Below are 17,202 nucleotides of genomic sequence, written 5' to 3' on the forward strand. Positions count from 1 at the left end.
CTCATTCATGGACCCCAACGACAGTTTGGATCAGTCAAGCATTTTTTTCTCTGAAAGGTTTGCCAACTCCATTAGGCTGATTATAGTCATTAAGCCAACTTAGACAATAACACAAGTTGAGGTGGTAAATGTCACAACATGTAAGGAGCCAGTATGAAAGCTTCATTATCATTTACCTGCACGTGAGCTTTTGACCTAATTCACCTGCTGTGAAGACTGGGGATGCAAGCACTAGTCCCCAGACAGTGGGCATGCGTGTGCACACCTCATTTTAGCCTCTCCAGTGACACACCGGGACTTGAAGTGGTGACTGCCACCTGGAGAGGCTTGTGCACACGTCACACTCAGAAGGCGGCTTGGCACAGGCCCTGGGCCCTGTCAGCTTCTGTAACGCCAGCCGCTGAGAGCACACGAGTCTCAGGCACGGCCCTGGTCCTCAGAAAGCCCTAGTGTCCTTCATAAAATTTACTTTCTCAGGGGGCTTGTTGGGCAGGTTTATAGGTAAATAATGTACACAGTGATATTTAAAAGTGAATTTGAAAATGAAACCACGTTTAAGACGATGGCTTTGTTTAATCGATTGTAAAATGCACATTTTCACCCCCAAACCTTACATCTCTGAAGTCAGGATGCAGCTTTGAGCATCTCTCACATCACTGTCGGCTAGGAGGCAATTCTGACAAAATCGTCACTGCCACCACCCATTCATTGCCTTTCTATGAGCACATAATCCTACAGCTTACAACTGACAGCTTCTCACACCTGATGAAATACATGCAGCACATCAACTAGAAACCCATTTCGGAACCTCTGGCTCACTCCGACCACAGCCCTAAATGACCAGGTACAGCGCCCCCTGGTGGGAGGACTCAAGGCCAGGAAGGTGGGAGAAGAGAACCGCACCGGCTTTTCAGAGGGGCTGCTTTTCAGAGGGGTGGAAAGCTCAGCCCCGAGGCCGTGCTGAAGACCTTGCACGTGTCCATCACGTGTTAAATGCACCGGGATCTCCCTCCGGAAATGGCTTCTCCCAGGCCCGGCAGATACAAGGAAACCCCAAAACTTACCCTCTTGGGCTCTCTCTGCGGTAACTGTATGGAGATCTGCTCTAGGCATTCCAGGACCCACCACCTGTATGTGATGGGCGGGGCTTCTCGTGCTAAAGGAACTAAATTGTTCTGGGACAAAACTGCCACAACACTGACGTGGGTTTATATTTTCTACTTGGCTGTTCTCATACCTAATGGGGGAGCACACCCCCTTCAGGCGCCTACACACGTGTGCACACCCAGCACGCCATCTCGTTGGTGCTGCCCTGTCCACGATGGAGACCTGAGGTCCTCCCCTTCATTTCCCGCCTGCAGCCAGGTCACCCTCCTACCTTTTCCCACAGGCACACTGGGGGCGTCTCGCTCTTCCATCCGGTATGAGCATGATGGCGTAGCCTCCAGGGGCCCGGGCGGGCTGTCTGGGGTCGGCTCCGCTGGTTCTCCAGAGCCGTTGTTTTTGCATTTGAAGAATTTGATAAAGGTTCTGGCTCCAATCCAGCGCTTTTTCCTATTAGAAGTAGAGGCTTAGGACTCTGCCAACCCTCACTGTCCCTCCACCTGGGCAAGTGGCCGTTAATTTGGGGTTCAGAAGGATGGAGCTCTTCGCCAGCACCATGATCTTCATATGTGGGGCTCAGGGGGTAGAACACAATTTGCAGTGAATTCACACAGACCCCACTCTGGACCTGCCATGGAGGGGAAGATGCGGGCCCAACAAACTGGTCACTGCTCTAGATGCTACAGCTTTCCCCACTCGTGAAAGAGCAAGCTTTCTGTGCTTACGTTACTACCATTAAATCAACTCACTTCCTGGGAGCAGTATCCATGATTGTTTCCTCCTCTTCTTTTACTGTCAGTAAGTTTCCTTCTTCTCTGTAAATAGAGGAGAAAGAAAAGCAACCCAGTTTTTAAAATAAAACACGTAAATTGACTCAGCCCAGCCTGGGACCTGGCCCAGAAGGGCCAGCATTTTCCTGGGATTCAGACATCACGGTGCTCATGGCCTTGTGATTGCCGAGTCGGGAACATGGGGATGAAAGCACGTGACGTGGGTCCGGGAACCCTAACACGTGGAGGAGACCTGCTGAAGCACCAAGGATCAGGCTGAACGTCTTCTCCCGAGAGCAAGCCCTGAGCCATTGAAACTCAGGGTCGGAAACCCGTGGGCCTTGACAGCTCAGACCCTGGTTTCCTTGCTGGAAAACGAGTCCCCTGGTGTGGAGGCCCGCTCCCAAGGGGTCCCGCAGGGTAGAGGTGGCGTGGGATGAAAGCACCAGAGACCGGGGTTAGGAGGACTGGCACAAGGCACCAGCAACTTTATTTTTTACACACACTGTTTTATACTAAGCTGTGGCTGGTCATGCTTCCTAGATCACTGCTAGGGCTTGGCCTATCATGGGGAAGTAGCAGATCGTTACAAGCTGGGCAAGACTGGGCAAGCTTTGTCTAGTTCCATCTATGTATGACAGTTGCTATGACAAAAGTCTGCTTGCCTAGATCACAAGAACTGGGGTGCAAGCCAAGTTCATGTCCTTTACATGACTTGGAGTGGGGTCAGGCCTTTCCTGGACCCTTACTGTCTCTTACACCAGCCCACCGGAGCTTCCACAGGTCAGAGTAGCTAGAGGAGGCAAAGGGGAGTGTCCCCACTGGGTGGTCACCGAGGACAGCGGGGAGCCACCCCGAAGACAGGCAGCTGGGACCTGGGTGTGGTCCGCCAGCTACAGAGCAGAGAAGGTCAAAGCCATCTGTTACCAGCTGGGTTGGCCTGAGGGTCACAGGAGCCAGGAAGGAGCGGCCTCTTGGGTGAAGGCATCTGTCACATGGTCCTGGGTGCAGGTGGTCAGTTGTCCATTCCAGCCTCCCCCGCCCCGTGTCTTCAGAGCACCCCGTGTCTGCACCACCATTTACTCAGCTGTCCTCTGGGCCACTACCCCACCCCACTCAGCCCCCTGCTACTTAGGGCACCCAAGTCCCTTAGATGCAGCTCACCTGGTCCCTCCCCACCTCAGAGGCCCTGTCCGGCGGCCTGGCGAGCTGGTGTGAGGGCAGGTCGTGCTACCCCCTCTGCCTGTGCACTTGGAGGGGGACTGTTGCCAATTAAATGTTCCTGAGGAAGCTCAGTGGTGCTGCGCTGTGGTCTGGTGACCAGTGTCTCCGCCTTAGATTCATCCTGAGGCCAAGCTCTCCACACCTGTGTGGCCAGTGCTCCCACTATGCGAATGGGCAGTGAGGCCCAGCCCAGCACTCGCTGGCTCCACTCCCTCGGCCTTTGGGACTAGGGCCTGGCCTGCGGGCTCACCCCTGCCACAGCGGGCTGTTCAGCATTCGGCCCGGCACCTGCTCTCCTTGCCACCCCATCTCAAATCTATCCCCTTTCTGAAGAAAACTGGGTCCCAGCCAGCTGCCTGGCCCCACTGGTGCCCGGACACTAGGCTGTGTGCCACCTTTGCACGGGGGTCTGTCTCCTGAACACTGCTGGGTGCCAGGCGCCTTACACAGTGTATCACAACAGCCTGATGCCAGGTGAGGAAACACCTGAGAGGGAGCCGGGGCTGCTCAAGGCCACACAGCAGGGAGGGTGAGGGACTCCCGAGGCCCTGCATGCCCTCCAGATGGTCTGACCCCTTGCCCTTGGGACACCAGTGCGCCAGGGGGCTCTCTGCCCAGAATGTCGAGGCCCAGGCGCGGGGCTGGAAGCCAGGGCCCCTTTGTGGACAGGTCAGCCCACACCCCTTACATGCGCTGAGCATTGTCCTCATTCTCATTTAGAAGCCGACTGTTCCTGTTGGCCAATGTGTCAATCTGGCTCTTGAGGTTATCTTTCTCCTCTTCTAAGTTCTCCTTCACACTGGAGAGCACCTAAAACACAGGTCAGCAATGTCTCACATACCATGCACCCCTGTGATTCCACTGCTGGGAATCTGTTCCCAAAAGAAGAAAAAGGCCACGTGCTCAAAGAGGGCCATTGTGGTATTATCTACACCAGAGGGAATGACCAACACAGCCAATGCCATGGGGATGGCCAAGTGCACCGTCCAATCAGGCAACCACGGCCCTCCTGTGGCCACCGAGCACTGAAAACACAGCCGGTCTGAGCTGAGATGTGCCACAAGTGCAAAATACACAACAGATTCTGAGGCCTCAATCACAATCTTAAAAAACAACGTAGAACGTGTTATTAATAAGCTTCCCAACCGGTGTGGCTCAGTTGGTTGAGTGTCCTTCCAGGCACCGAGAGGTCGCTGGTGAGATGCTCAGTCAAGGACCATGCCCAGGCTGTGGGGTCGATCCCCAGTAGGGGGCCTAGAGGAGGCAGCCCATCAATGATTCTCTCTCATCATGGCTGCTTCCATCCATCTCTCCCTCTCCCTTCCTCTCGCTGGTATCAATAAAATTTAAAAAAGTCATATTTAAAAAAATATTCTTGTTTCACAGACATAAAAACACATGGGGGGAGCGGCTGGATTTGAATTTCGGGCTGAGGTGGGTCTGCTCCTGCTCTAGAATATCATCCCGGTGGGTGTAGCAGGAAAGTTGCAACGTTGGCTTCACACAAACTGGGTTGCAACCCGCTACTTAAGAGGGACGAGGATGGGAACCCAGCTCACAACATCATTGTGAGAAATAAATGAGAGGACACGGTGAGCACAGAGCAGAGTGCTCAGCCGAGGGTTCGGAAAAGAAACAGGACTTGGCTGTTTCCATGCACCGCCCTGACCTGCAAAAAGCAAAGGTCAGGTGAAAGGTGTTTCTAACACATCCCCTCCTGTCATGGGACTTGTCCCCTTCAAATGTCCCTGGCTTCCCCTTGGCCTCTGTGTGACACTCACACACAGTCTTTGAGCACAGACGCCAATGAGGACCCATTCCCGGTGTCCTGAGCCCTTCAGCCCAGGCCTCACCTCGCACTGGCTGCTCAGCTTCTTCACCGAGATTTCCATGCTCTGCAGGTCCTCCTTCGCCCCTTCGTACCGGGCCTGCCAGAGCCTCACTTCCTGCTGCAGCTTCTCGAGGGACATTTGCATGCCTTTGCTCTGGATGCGCAGCTCATTCTGCTCCCCCTTCACCAGCTGGCTCCAGAAGTTGGCTCTGGGGGTGGAGAGTCACACGGCCAAGGGCTGAGGGGCACTCCCAGCCTCCGACACAGGTGTGCACCTTAATCAAAACCACAACCTCTCTGGGCCTCCGTTTTTCCCGTGTGTAAATGAGGGTTGAACAAAATCAGCGGTTTTCAAACTGTGTCTGTTGGGGTTCTATGAGGCTAGCCCAGCTGCCACTCTGTGCTGGGGGAGACAGGACAGGCAGGTCGGACACCTCTTCAGCAGAGCACCCTGTGAGAATCCTTCCCATGCAAGACTTTGGCAGACCTGCCGACTTGGAACAAAGGGCTCTTCGACTGAAATACTTTTGAAATACATGGAATCAGAACATTTTGGCTCTAAATCTGTATGTCTATGCCCAGCTCTTCTCCCCAATTCCAAGCTCCTTTCTAATTTCACTCCTGAGACAAATAAAATATGAGACTCGGGAGTATTAGGTAAATCCACTGAAATCATCATCATTGTCGTCATAACTGCCCGACTGGGTTTCAGGGGGAAGATTTAGACCAGAAAGCTCACATGACCAGAGGCTCATGGACTCAATTTGGACACAGATGTGCCCTGTTTGGCCCACATCATCTGTCTTTTTCAATTTAAATTAATTAGTTCATCAATATTTTAAAATTTTAAGTTTCACATTAACATTCAGGTATCTAGCTTCTCAGAGGGTGGGGAGAAAGCATAAGCAAAAGGCCCTGGCAGGTGTGGCTCAGTAGTTACAGCATCAGCCCATGTACAGAAGGGACATGGCTTCAAGTCTCAGTCAAGGGAACAGACCTGGATTGTGGGTTTGCTCCCCAGTGTAGTTGGGGTGTGTGCTGTACACATCCAAAAGATGTGACTCTCTCGCATCGATGTTTCTCTCTCTCTCCCCCTCTCCTTCCCCCCCTTTCACTCTCTCTAAAAGTCAATGGAAACATTGTCCTGGGGTAAGGATTTAAAAAAAAGATTAAAAAAAGAATGACCTGGCAGCCCGGGCCTGCCTCCCAGCTGACAGCCCTCAGAGGGTGTGTATTCCCCACCAGGGTCTGCTCTAACGCGGACACTCCTTCCCCACCGGCTGGACCTGCCTGGCCACTGGAGGCACCTGAGTTTGCAGCCCCCAATACATATTAAAACAAGGCTGTGGGAAGGAAGGCTTCATATGGCCGTGCCTCTGGGTTGAGACAAGACCTGGATTTGAATCCTGACTGGGCCACTAACTAGGAGCATGAACTTGAGCAAGTTATTTAATCTCTCTCAGCCTCTTTCCTCATCTTTTTTTTTTAAGAGGAATAACAATAATGCAGTTAATTCTCATGGTTCACGGTATAATGTCCTATCAAACCACCGAGAACACTCATTTGGTGGACACTGAAACTGTCCCCGCCGGTTCCTGTGAGTCTCAAATGCCGCTCCTTTATTCCCCATGAGGCCCAGCGCAGACTTGCCCTTGGGGACACTGGACAGCACTGCAGCACTCCACTTAGGGGCCATTCCAAACAGCGACATCGCCACCAAAAAGCACGAAAACAGAACTCCATGGCACTCAATGGGCCACAGAGGGACACTGGTTTGCAGTGTGAGAGCTGAAACAAGGCAGCAGCCAAAGGTCTTGTTCAGCCTCCCCTGCAATGTGCCCATCGGCGACTCCAGTATCTCCCACTCTGGGCAGGCCCATGAAAGGCCACGGCCAGCGATTTGGGGGTTCAAGTGCATTTCAGCCAGGAGGTGAATTCACCAAGAGGAAATGCATGAATGCCGAGGACCGAGCGCCTCTCCCTCACGGGGTGGCTGGTGTCAGAGGATGAAGGGGTCCTCGCCCGATACAATCATCACCATCATCAAGGTGGGAGGGGAGGTCACCAAGCCTAGACAATGCAGCACCCCCGTGTCGCTAGTCCTCCCATCCCAGCCACCAGCTGGCGTGCCTTTACCTTGTGACCGTCCAGCTGTGACCATGACAGGGTTGGTAAAAATACACCATCACCAGGAGACTCGCTTGAGCTTAGCTCAGTGGGTGCTGAGTGAGTTGCTCTGAATGAAACCTGGCAGATGCGCTGCAGGGGGCAGAGGCGGTTACCTGTCAAGTTCCTGCCGCAGCCTCTCCTTCTCTTGGGCGGCCAGGGTGTTCGCCTCCTGCTCCTGTTTCAGAGCCTCCCTCTGGGTGTTCAGGAGCTTCCTCAGCTCCTGCAGGGATTCCTCATGTTGGCGCTGGTCCTGCTCCCTGAGGAGGGAAACACCCGCTAGGCACCCACACACAGGAGACTGCACAGCCTCCGTGAGCGGCTTCTCTCTACAGAGCTGAGGGCGGCGGGGATGGACACGGGTCCCCTCCAGCCCCGGAGCCGAGTCCCTCCTCCCACCCGACCCTTCTCCAGGGTCCCTTCCAGGCCCTGTGTAAGCAGCCTCTCTCCGTTAGCCCGCTGGGAACACCAACACTGTTTTCTGAACTCCTCGCCCTTCTCACAGAAAGCAGCACATATTCAGGGAATTCCACCCACGGGACAGCTGACCCCCCTCACCGGGGCCAGGTGAGCCCTCCGCCCAGCTCAGGAACAGAGTCTCCCTGTGCTGAGCCAGGCAGCATGGGGGCCAGAGGCCTGCCTGCTGGGGCCCAAGCAGCTGCCAGGGGCCAGGGGCCAGGGGCACACAGGCACGTGCACACCCACACGCCCTGCTCCTCCAGGCACCCCCAGTCCAGTCCTTACCCTCCTCCTCACTCAGGGCTTTTATTTTCTTCCCCTCTCAGTGTTTACAGGGTCCCGCACAGCCTCTCTGGAGGGCTGCAGAGAACAAGGGGCAGTCCCTGACCAGCCCCTGGCTGTCCCTCCGGCCTGCGGGAACCTCCCCTCTTCGGGTGACTCGGCAGCTCCTCGTGACTCATCCCCTTTCGCTCTTCCCCACGCAGGCAAATCCCTTTCCAGACCCCCTTCCTGACTTCTCCACACCCAGAGACAGGCTGACAGAGACCACCCAGGGCTCCAGGGTTTGCAGCCCTCCACCTCCACTCGACCACCCCCATCAGCTGTACTCGTACCGCCTGCCAGGAGCCAAGACTCGGGGGGACTCAGACTCAGAAACCTGCTGTGGCGGCTACTGAAAGACAAGCGTCCTGTGGCCGTCAGCCACGGGCGGAGGCTGCCCCGACGTGGGAAGTGGCCAGTGGGGGTGGGGGACCTGCCTGGCTTTCAGGGTGGTGATCGTTCTCATCCAGGTAAACGATTCTGGGAAAAGCCATCCAGCTTTGACAAGTGGCCATGGACCATTAGGGTTCCCAACTCCTGCTTCCCTGTTGTGTCTTGGAAAAGCATTTGGATCAAGCACATTCCAACCGTTGGTAACCACCCTACTGCAGGGCAGAGACGGCGAGCCTCACTCCCGAGGCTCCGGGAGGAAGCTTGACACCCAGGAAACATGTGCCAGGGAACGAAGGAGTGAGGGTCCCGGTCAAGCGTGCTGAATCGTGCTCCAGGCACCTCCACCTCCCACCCTGCAGCCCTGCTGCAGACAGACCAAGGGCTCCAGCTCTCGGTGCAACCAGTAAAACCACCGAGTGACACAGGAGGTCTATCAAGCACGGAGCTACCAGCAGAGTGACAATGAACTCCTCCTTCAGAGCCAGTCAGATGCTACTTGCACAAACCTTCCCAAGTGAAATGAATCGTGCTCCAGGCACCTCCACCTCCCACCCTGCAGCCCTGCTGCAGACAGACCAAGGGCTCCAGCTCTCGGTGCAACCAGTAAAACCACCGAGTGACACAGGAGGTCTATCAAGCACGGAGCTACCAGCAGAGTGACAATGAACTCCTCCTTCAGAGCCAGTCAGATGCTACTTGCACAAACCTTCCCCATGTGAGCAGACATTAAGAATATCATGGCACTGTTATTATAAATCACTAAAGGCCAGGTGCACAAAATTTGTGCACGGGAGGGTGGGTCCCTCAGCCCGGCCTGCACCCTCTCCAATCCGGGCATCCCTCTCGCAATCTGGGACCACTAGCTCCTAACCGCTCTCCTGCCTGCCTGCCTGATCACCCCTAACCCTTTTGCCTGCCTGCCTGATCACCCCTAACTGCCTCTGCCTCAGCCCCTGCACCTGGGACCCGGGCTTCCCTCCCTCTGGCCAGCCATAGGCGCCCAGGACCTCCAGCAGCTTCGCCTAGGTCGGCCGCAGATGCCCAAGTCCCGGCTTTGTCAGGAAGGACATGTCGGGTCAGACTAATTAGCATATTACCCTTTTATTAGTATAGATAGGGCCTGAAGGATAAAGCTGGTAGGTGCTTGGTGAGGGGTGGGCACCACAGGAGTTTCCCATCATTAGTCAGCTGGGTGCATTCCCACCACATCTAGACACAGCATCACACGCCCAGTAGATGCTCACTAAGCATCACGTGAATGTGGGATGGGTGCAGGAGGAGGCAGAGAGGGGGATGCCAAGAGGCAGGAGATGCTCATTCTGGCTGGAAGGAACAGAGTCTGATAGGAGCAGACGTCTCGGCACCCCGGAAGGATGGGGACCTGAGAGGGTAAAAGGGGTGGAAGGCCCCGGAGAGTGGACAGGAAGCACTGGGTGAGCGTTTAAACGAATGTCATAGCCCCCACGCTCACAGCGGCAGCAGGCGCCCTCAGCAGGCTCTGCTGGCTCAGTGTCCTCCCGGGACCCTGTAATGGAAACTCCCCGCACCTCAGCTGCTTCCACTACTGAAGACCCCCCATTTGCTCAGCGTCTTGTTGAGGAGGAATCAAGGGAAATACTGTGAGCAGGGATGTCTCACAAGCACAGGGAGTGGACGATAGATAGCTCTCTCCTGTGCTACTCCAAGTGTGGGAGAGCCTCTTTAGCCACATCTCTCCCGTCTCTCGAGTTGGAATCCCGTGCACATCACACCTCCCCCAGGCTCTGGATGCCGCTGCACCTGCCCCGGACCTGGAGCAATCCGGGATCTGCCGGAGCAGGAGCTCGGGCGACGTTGGCTGACTACACGCACACAAAGCCCTGATCAGGCAGAAGCGCAAAGCTGAGATTTGTGCATTTCAATGTACATCGATTTTACCTTAAAGATGCAGGTGGAGAGTCAGAGGTAAAGATGACATGAGATTGGCAGAGTATTCAAGTACTGACGTCAGGGATGAGTACATGGGGCTCTCACTATACAGTTCTGTACATTTCCATACATTCAAAAGTTTCCAAAATTAAAAGTTAAACACACACACACAGAAGCACAGACTCTGAGACTTTGACAGGGAAGAAAAGGCCTGGAACCTTGCAAGGCACGTCCCTGTAAATCGGCAACTGTGGTGAAAGTCCCCTCCTTATTCTTGGTTGGAGAGAAGAGGAAGAGGAAGAGGGGGCAGGAGTCCCCAGGGGAGCAGGGACCCCAATGCTGACACATGGTTTCCCTGAGCTGGGATCAGCTGGGCACACCCTTCTCCCCTCGGGGACCCTCCCACCCCTCAGCCTCCAGCTGCACCAACCCCACATCGCTGAGGGGGACATTCCATTCACTTCTCTTCCTGTGAAGCAGCAGATCCAGAGGAACCACAAGGGGCCAGAGCAAAGGGGGACTGAGCCTGGAGAGCTCGCTAGTCACCCCGACAGTTGCCGGCACCCACCTACGCCTGAACGCCTTGCTCTCCATTTCCAGGGAACCGCGCAGCAGGGTCTTGTGGCGGCTGTGCTCCTCCGTGAGGGCCTGGTACTGCCCAGACAGCTGGTCATGGAGCGCCCCCAGGCATGCGTGGTCCTGCAGCAGGGCCTCGTGGACTTCAATCAGCTGCTCCAGCAGCTCGTACAGCTCCTCCCACTCCCTCTCCTTGGCCGCCTGCTGGTTCTTGGAGGCCAGAATGGAAGGGTCCAGCTGCCGGGAGGGAAAAGGGGATGATGCCTCACCGGTGCAGGTCCCGGGAGTCACAGACTCTGCATCCCCGCACCCCCACATGCAGTGAGGGGCCAAGAGCAAGGCACCAAAATAGCAGGGACCCTCAGGGCAGGAAAACCCCAGCTGTGCTGAGGACAGTTCTACCAGCACTTAAGGAACTGCACTGGGAAGGGCCCACAGCATAAACGGACTATCACATGGTGCTACACATGTGACCTTTTTTGGGCAAATTATGCCCTTTCTCTGCATAAGCTCATTGGGTGCCCTCTTTGACTACTTTGAAAGGCCTATTGAAGAAAGAGTAATAGAAAATTAGTAAGGATATAGAATATCTGAACAACATTACCAACCAATTTACCCTGATATTTAGAGAACAACCATCCACCCAACACAGCCAGGAGCACCTCCCCTCTCCTCCCCCAAGTCCTGTCAATCAAAAACAAGATGGCCAGTGTCCCTGGGAGGCAACACCTATCCCTATCCCCTTGCCACAGTGAGAAATGCTGGTCTGAGCTGCAGCTGAGCCAGGAAACTGGTCACCCAGGAATCATTGGTCACCCAGGAATCACTGATCAATAACCAGGATACGGCTGTGATCCTGGACGCTCCCCCTTGCAGGCAAGGGTGCTAGGGAAGGCACGCGCTCTGGGGGGCCTACCTGTGGGGCCTCCGCCTTTACGGTGTCTACTGCGTCGAGCACCTGCTTTAGGTCATTCAATAGCTCCTTATTGATGTTCTCTAAGTTCTGGCTGTTGTCCTTTTCTTTTTGGAGTTGCCTCTCCAACTCTAACATCTGCAGAGTCAAAGACCCAGCCCGTGTGAAAGTCCGTTTCACGGAGTGAACTTTACTTAAAGCAAAGCCCAAACGTGTCACCCCACGAAACACTTGAACAGGCCTTTTCTCAAGGAAAAACCTTCCTGCCCACTTCCTGGGGAGGTACAACAGCCACTGACAACGCTGGCAGAGCGGGAAGAAGGAAGCCTGGCCCCTGGGTGGCATCACTGAGCCGCTGCCCCAGCGCTGGGCTGCCTTCCCGGGCCCTCGTAGTGCCAGGCGAATCCACCCTGGAGGTTTGCCAGGGTTCTCAGGGTGACGCTGGACATTTGGAGCGGGATCACTCTTTGTCCTGTGGGGCTGTCCCAGGGGCTGCAGGACACTGAGCAGCATCCCTGGCCTCACCGCACCACAGCCAGGAGCACCTTCCCTCTCCTTCCCCAAGTCCTGTCAATCAAAAACAAGATGGCCAGTGTCCCTGGGAGGCAATACCTGTCCCCATCCCCCTGCTGCAGCTGAGGATTGCTGGTCTGAGCTGCAGCTGGGTGAGGAAACTGGTCACCCAGGAATCACTGATCAACGACCAGGACACGGCTGTGATCCTGGACGCTCCCCCTTGCAGGCAGGGGCGCCAGGGGAGGCATGCGCTCTTGGGAGCCTACCTGCAGGGCTCTGTCTGCCTTCAGGGTGTCAACTTCATGGAGCAGCTGCTCTAGTTCTTTCACGAGCTCCTCAGTGAGGCTCTCCCACTCCTGGCTGTTATCCTTTTCCTGCAATAGCTGCAACTGCAACTCTTCCATCTGCAGAGCCAAAGACCCAGCCGTGAAGCGGCCCATCCGTGGTCCTACACACACGTTCGTGGCTTCCATGACTGCTTCCCTCCCAGGCCCACCCTGTGCTTTCTAACAGGGCGCTGCTCTCCTTTCAGGAAGCACTTACTAACTCATACGATCCTCACAACACCTACAGGGTCACATCGTTACTCCCATCTCACAGATGAAGATGAAGGCAATGGGGCACAGAGACGTCCATAGTGTCCGCTCACTCTGCTGCAGGGACAGGTCATGCTGCCTCGGGACTCTGCTGCATGAGGACTCGTGTCCCGCTACCATAACTGTGGCTGCCCTGCATCCCGCATTTCTCCCAGCTGCGCATCCTCACCGACACCTGGGCGCTCCACCTGGCCACCTGCTTGCCTGTATGTTCAGGACACCACCCACCATTACCTGCTTTTGGAGCTGCTGGTTCTCCTCTTTCAGCTCCTTATACTTAATGCTGCTTTCCTGCAGGGCGATGGAGGCACCTTGCAGCTCCTGTACCGTGCCCTTGTTTTCTCTTTTCAACTCTAGAATATGGCTGGAGGCTAAAGAGCAAAGTCGAGTCAGATCCCAGATTCCAGGGCCTGGGCTTCCACTCTCAGCCCCCGGCCCCGAGACAACCATCACCCCAAGCCCTAGGTCTGAGGAGCCTGGAGTGGTCGGCTGGGTGCCCTCCGTTGTCCACAGGGTGCTGTTGCTGTCGGCACCTGAGGGCTCCTCAGGGGGTTACAGCCCCTCTGCTGCCTCAGCTGGTGCCTGGTAGGGGAGCAACCCAGAGCTAAGAAGAAAGAAGGTGACGGTGGAGAGGCCAATGGAAAACCTCAAGACAGTAGAACTGCTGGAACCACTTTTTACCAAGTTCTAACCTGGCCATCAAGTCAGGGATTTCAGAGACTAACAGAGATGGCAAAGAGATGGCGTTTTCTGTGCCAGCCCTCAGAGTGGTGGGGGTCTGGGTGGCTCAGCTGAGGGTGTGTGTGGGGGGGTGATAATTGACCAGTGTGTCTGCAGGTGGTAGAGGCTCTGGGGCAAGTATGCCCAGTACTTACCATCCCTGGGCAGGGCCTTCGGACAGAGATTTCATTTTGTGCTTTTACAATTGCATTGAAAAAAGAACGAGACAGTATATCTAAATTGCTTGAGAAAGTCTAAGCGAGATCAACATAAGGTAAAGACAGAAGAAGGCAGATTTCCTCCTTTGCTTTTAAACAGCTTGAACACAGAACAGAAAAGGGAGCACAGACCCGAGAAGAACCGGAGTTCTCGGCCCCTTCCTGCCACAAGCAGGTGCGTGACTTTAGGTAAATGAATGTATGAGGGGTCAGGGTGCTCCCTCACCTGTCCCTCCAGGGCCACATCCTCACCCGGGAGCCTTATCACCCTGCACTGCTCCTAGGGCTGCACCCCACCTGCTTCCTGTTCACCCCCTCGGGGCTGGAAGGACCTAGAGGGGCGCCGGTTGTCACCGCAGCACCTGAAGCTGGACGTTCCCATCGCCCACCAAGGACAGCAGCACAGACCCAAGAAGCCAGAACAGACTGAAGACCCGAAGCAGCAGGCAGCTCAGCAGTGGAGCAAATGAACCTTTGTTGCCCAACTCCAGCTCAGCGCACCCCACAGACAAACACGCCTGCTGTCAACACATGGAAACTCGCCACGGGCTTCATCCTGACAAGGCCACCAACGACCCTAACGGCCGAAAACTCCACTAAGTCACCACCTGTGCTCATTAAGATTTCGCTTTTAAAAATAACAGTTTTAAAAATTGGGGTGAGCCCAGTCAGCGTGGCTCAGTGGTAGAGTGCCAACCTATGAACCAGGCGGTCATTGTTCAATTCCAGGTCAGGGCATATGCCCAGGTTACAGGCTCCATGCCTAGTATGGGGCGCGCAGGAGGCAGCCGATCAACGGTTCTCTTTCATCTTTGATGTTTCTATCTCTCTCTCCCTCTCCCTTTCTCTCTGAAATCAGTAAAAAAAATACATGTTAACAAGATTGGGGTGAAATATCTATGACACTGGGTTCACCGTTTTAACTATTTTTCAGCGTATGGTTCTGTGGCATTAGATGGGTCCCCACTGTCCTGCAACTCACCCCGCCCACCTCCTGACACACTCAGTGCCTCACACCCGGCTCTGTCTCCTGGGAAATGATCGTGAAGGATCTCCAAGTGCAGCAGTGGAGCTGATGACCAGCCTCATTTCCTCTTCCCTAAAGGCCAGTGCCTCAGAGGCTCTTGAGATGACACAACAGTTTATTGGGAAAACAACCAATGGTTCTCTACTGGGTGCTGCGCTCACGAGCACCCGCAGAACCAGAGCAATGGGGATCTTTTCATTCAACAAGGGCGATGAGGACAGCCATCCTTTGTTGGTGCCCCGGGGGCCAGGCACAGCGTGAGGCTGCACCGTCTCCTCTCACGAGACACGCATAGCAATCCTGGGAGGCAGCTTCATTACCTCATTTTGCAGATAAGAAAATGGAGGTTTAAAAGAGGTCACCTGGCTAACAGGTGGAGGAGCCAGGACTTGAAGCCAGGCCTTTCTGACTCAAGAAGCCACCACACCATCCTCGCAAAAGTACATTCACGCTTTGTTTATGAATGTCAGTTGTACTGGAGTTAGTCCCCACTGGGAAGGTTCCTGCCAGATAAGCAGCAGAAGTGTGAACACCAAGAAGTAGTCAAGGGCACTGACCTGAAAGGGTTCACAAACGACACAGAGGGCCTGAATCAGGGAGACTTCCCAACCCACCAGCCTCCCTGGTCTCTAACAGAAACATTAGGTCTGAGAGGTCCCTGCCAGCCGGCACCACTCCTGCGTTCCACCAGGGGGCAGTGTCCTCCCCATGAACCTGAGCTCCCAGAGCAGAGATCCCTGTTGTGCCCACCCTTGGTCCCAGGAGTGCTGAGACTCCAAACCACAGAGAGAACCGACTTCTCACACAGATTCATAGTTCAATGAACTGATTTTAGGTTTGGAACTGATGGGGACCCTTGAAGAGAAGGACTATCCAGCTGCTCTCAACAGCCTCTCCATGATGCTTAGGAATGTTGATCAGAATTGGAAAAGCAGCACCTCCCCGATCCCCAGACCAGCCCAAGGCCCTCCTGCGCGCTGCAGAGATCTAAGCGCACCTTCGCCTGCACCCTCAGGTGCACGTGATGTTGTTGAGCACAGGGACTGGCTACTTGTTTGCCGGGTGCACTGCCTGCCCCTGGCCAACCCCACACCTCCTCTGGGGGCTGTGAGGGGGCAAACACAAGAGAGAGGGGAAGAGGCCTGGCTCCCCTGAGAAGCAGACACTTAGCAGGCCCTGCCCAGGGAGACAGAGAGCAGACTGCACCCATCTGCCCGATGATGACATGAACGGAGGAAATCAGCCCGGGCCTCTGTTATAATGCAGGTTAGTGACCACTGGGGAAGGCTCCTGCCATCCAGAGCTTTCAATCCCCCACGGACAGATCTAAGACATCCTCTGGGTGTCAACGTGCTGTCATCTGGAAGCTCCTGGGACTGTCCACACGGGAGCTGAGAAATCTGGCAACACTTACTTTGTAGTTCATGTCCTGACTTCAAGGCTGCCAGACCCTGCATGTTCTTCTTGGGGAGAATTGCAATGAAACAGTTCCAAAGGGCCCTTGAATAAAATCCTGTTCACTTGGGGTGAGGATGGGCTGACACATGAGATTCAGAGCCAAGGGCTCAGCTCCCTGGATGAGGGAGAAACCGCACCCAGCCTGGCTCCCAGGCAGCAGGGGCTGCTACCCACCTTCTGACTGCTGCTCCATCTCCCAGCTCAGGTGGGCGGGCTGGTTCATCCTCTGGACCTGTTCAGCCTCAAGGGCCATGCTGTCCCCCAACAGCTCCTTGAGGAGCTGCTGGGGGATGTGTCCACGATCCTAGTGCAGGAAGAGGGGAGCGGTGAGGATGCCCCCATTCCACCCTCTGGATAGGCCCCATGCATCCACCCTCATTCCCCAAGGATGAAGGGCCTCCATGCACCTGCTCACTTCCAAAAACACAGCTGCACAGAAGTGACACCAACACAGGGCCCGGATGGGAGACCTACAGCCACTAAAAGAAATGCTGACCCAGTGGCCTAGGTGATGAAGACACCCGACGTTTCTGAGTGGTGTCTGAACAAAGTGGCATACAACACAGGGCTTTAAAGCAAGTAATGTGCTGACAGGCTGCTCTGCGGCCCCTTAGCAGGTTTAACATGTCTTGGAAAGGCCGTAGGGACTCCCAAATCACAGCTCAACCCACATCCTAAACACTGGTAGGGACCCTTTTTGCAACACTCACATATATCCATCCTTACAGAAAAGCAACACAGCAGACAGGCCCTATCTGTTTTGCGTTTTTTTAAAAATATATGTAAATATATATATATTTGTGCACTGGGCCTCTACTATATATATTCGTGCATGAGTGGGGTCCCTCGGACTGGCTCGTGGGATCAGGCTGAAACCGGCTCTCTGACATCCCCCTAGGGGTCCTGGATTGTGAGAGGGCACAGGCCAGGCCGAGGGACCCCCACCGGTGCACAATCGGGGCTGGGGAGAGACGCGGGAGGTTGGCCAGCCAGGGAGGGATG

At 55.0% G+C, this 17,202-nt stretch overlaps 1 protein-coding gene across 1 annotated transcript in view; it reads right to left on the reverse strand.

The window, feature by feature from the left end:
• LOC102261028 (protein Daple) overlaps window positions 1–17,202 on the reverse strand; it is a 37,271-nt gene that overhangs the window by 7,457 nt on the left and 12,612 nt on the right. The window contains exons 4-13 of the mRNA XM_014549101.1: window positions 16,375–16,504; window positions 13,012–13,148; window positions 12,448–12,585; window positions 11,669–11,803; window positions 10,745–10,989; window positions 7,212–7,355; window positions 4,952–5,138; window positions 3,787–3,908; window positions 1,854–1,919; window positions 1,379–1,554 (exon numbers count right to left, since the gene is read on the reverse strand). Of these exons, the coding sequence (XP_014404587.1) occupies window positions 1,379–1,554; window positions 1,854–1,919; window positions 3,787–3,908; window positions 4,952–5,138; window positions 7,212–7,355; window positions 10,745–10,989; window positions 11,669–11,803; window positions 12,448–12,585; window positions 13,012–13,148; window positions 16,375–16,504 (1,480 nt within the window). The remainder of the gene's footprint in view (window positions 1–1,378; window positions 1,555–1,853; window positions 1,920–3,786; window positions 3,909–4,951; window positions 5,139–7,211; window positions 7,356–10,744; window positions 10,990–11,668; window positions 11,804–12,447; window positions 12,586–13,011; window positions 13,149–16,374; window positions 16,505–17,202) is intronic.

Source organism: Myotis brandtii, unplaced genomic scaffold (genome assembly GCF_000412655.1).
Source record: "Myotis brandtii unplaced genomic scaffold, ASM41265v1 scaffold535, whole genome shotgun sequence".
Taxonomy (NCBI): domain Eukaryota; kingdom Metazoa; phylum Chordata; class Mammalia; order Chiroptera; family Vespertilionidae; genus Myotis; species Myotis brandtii.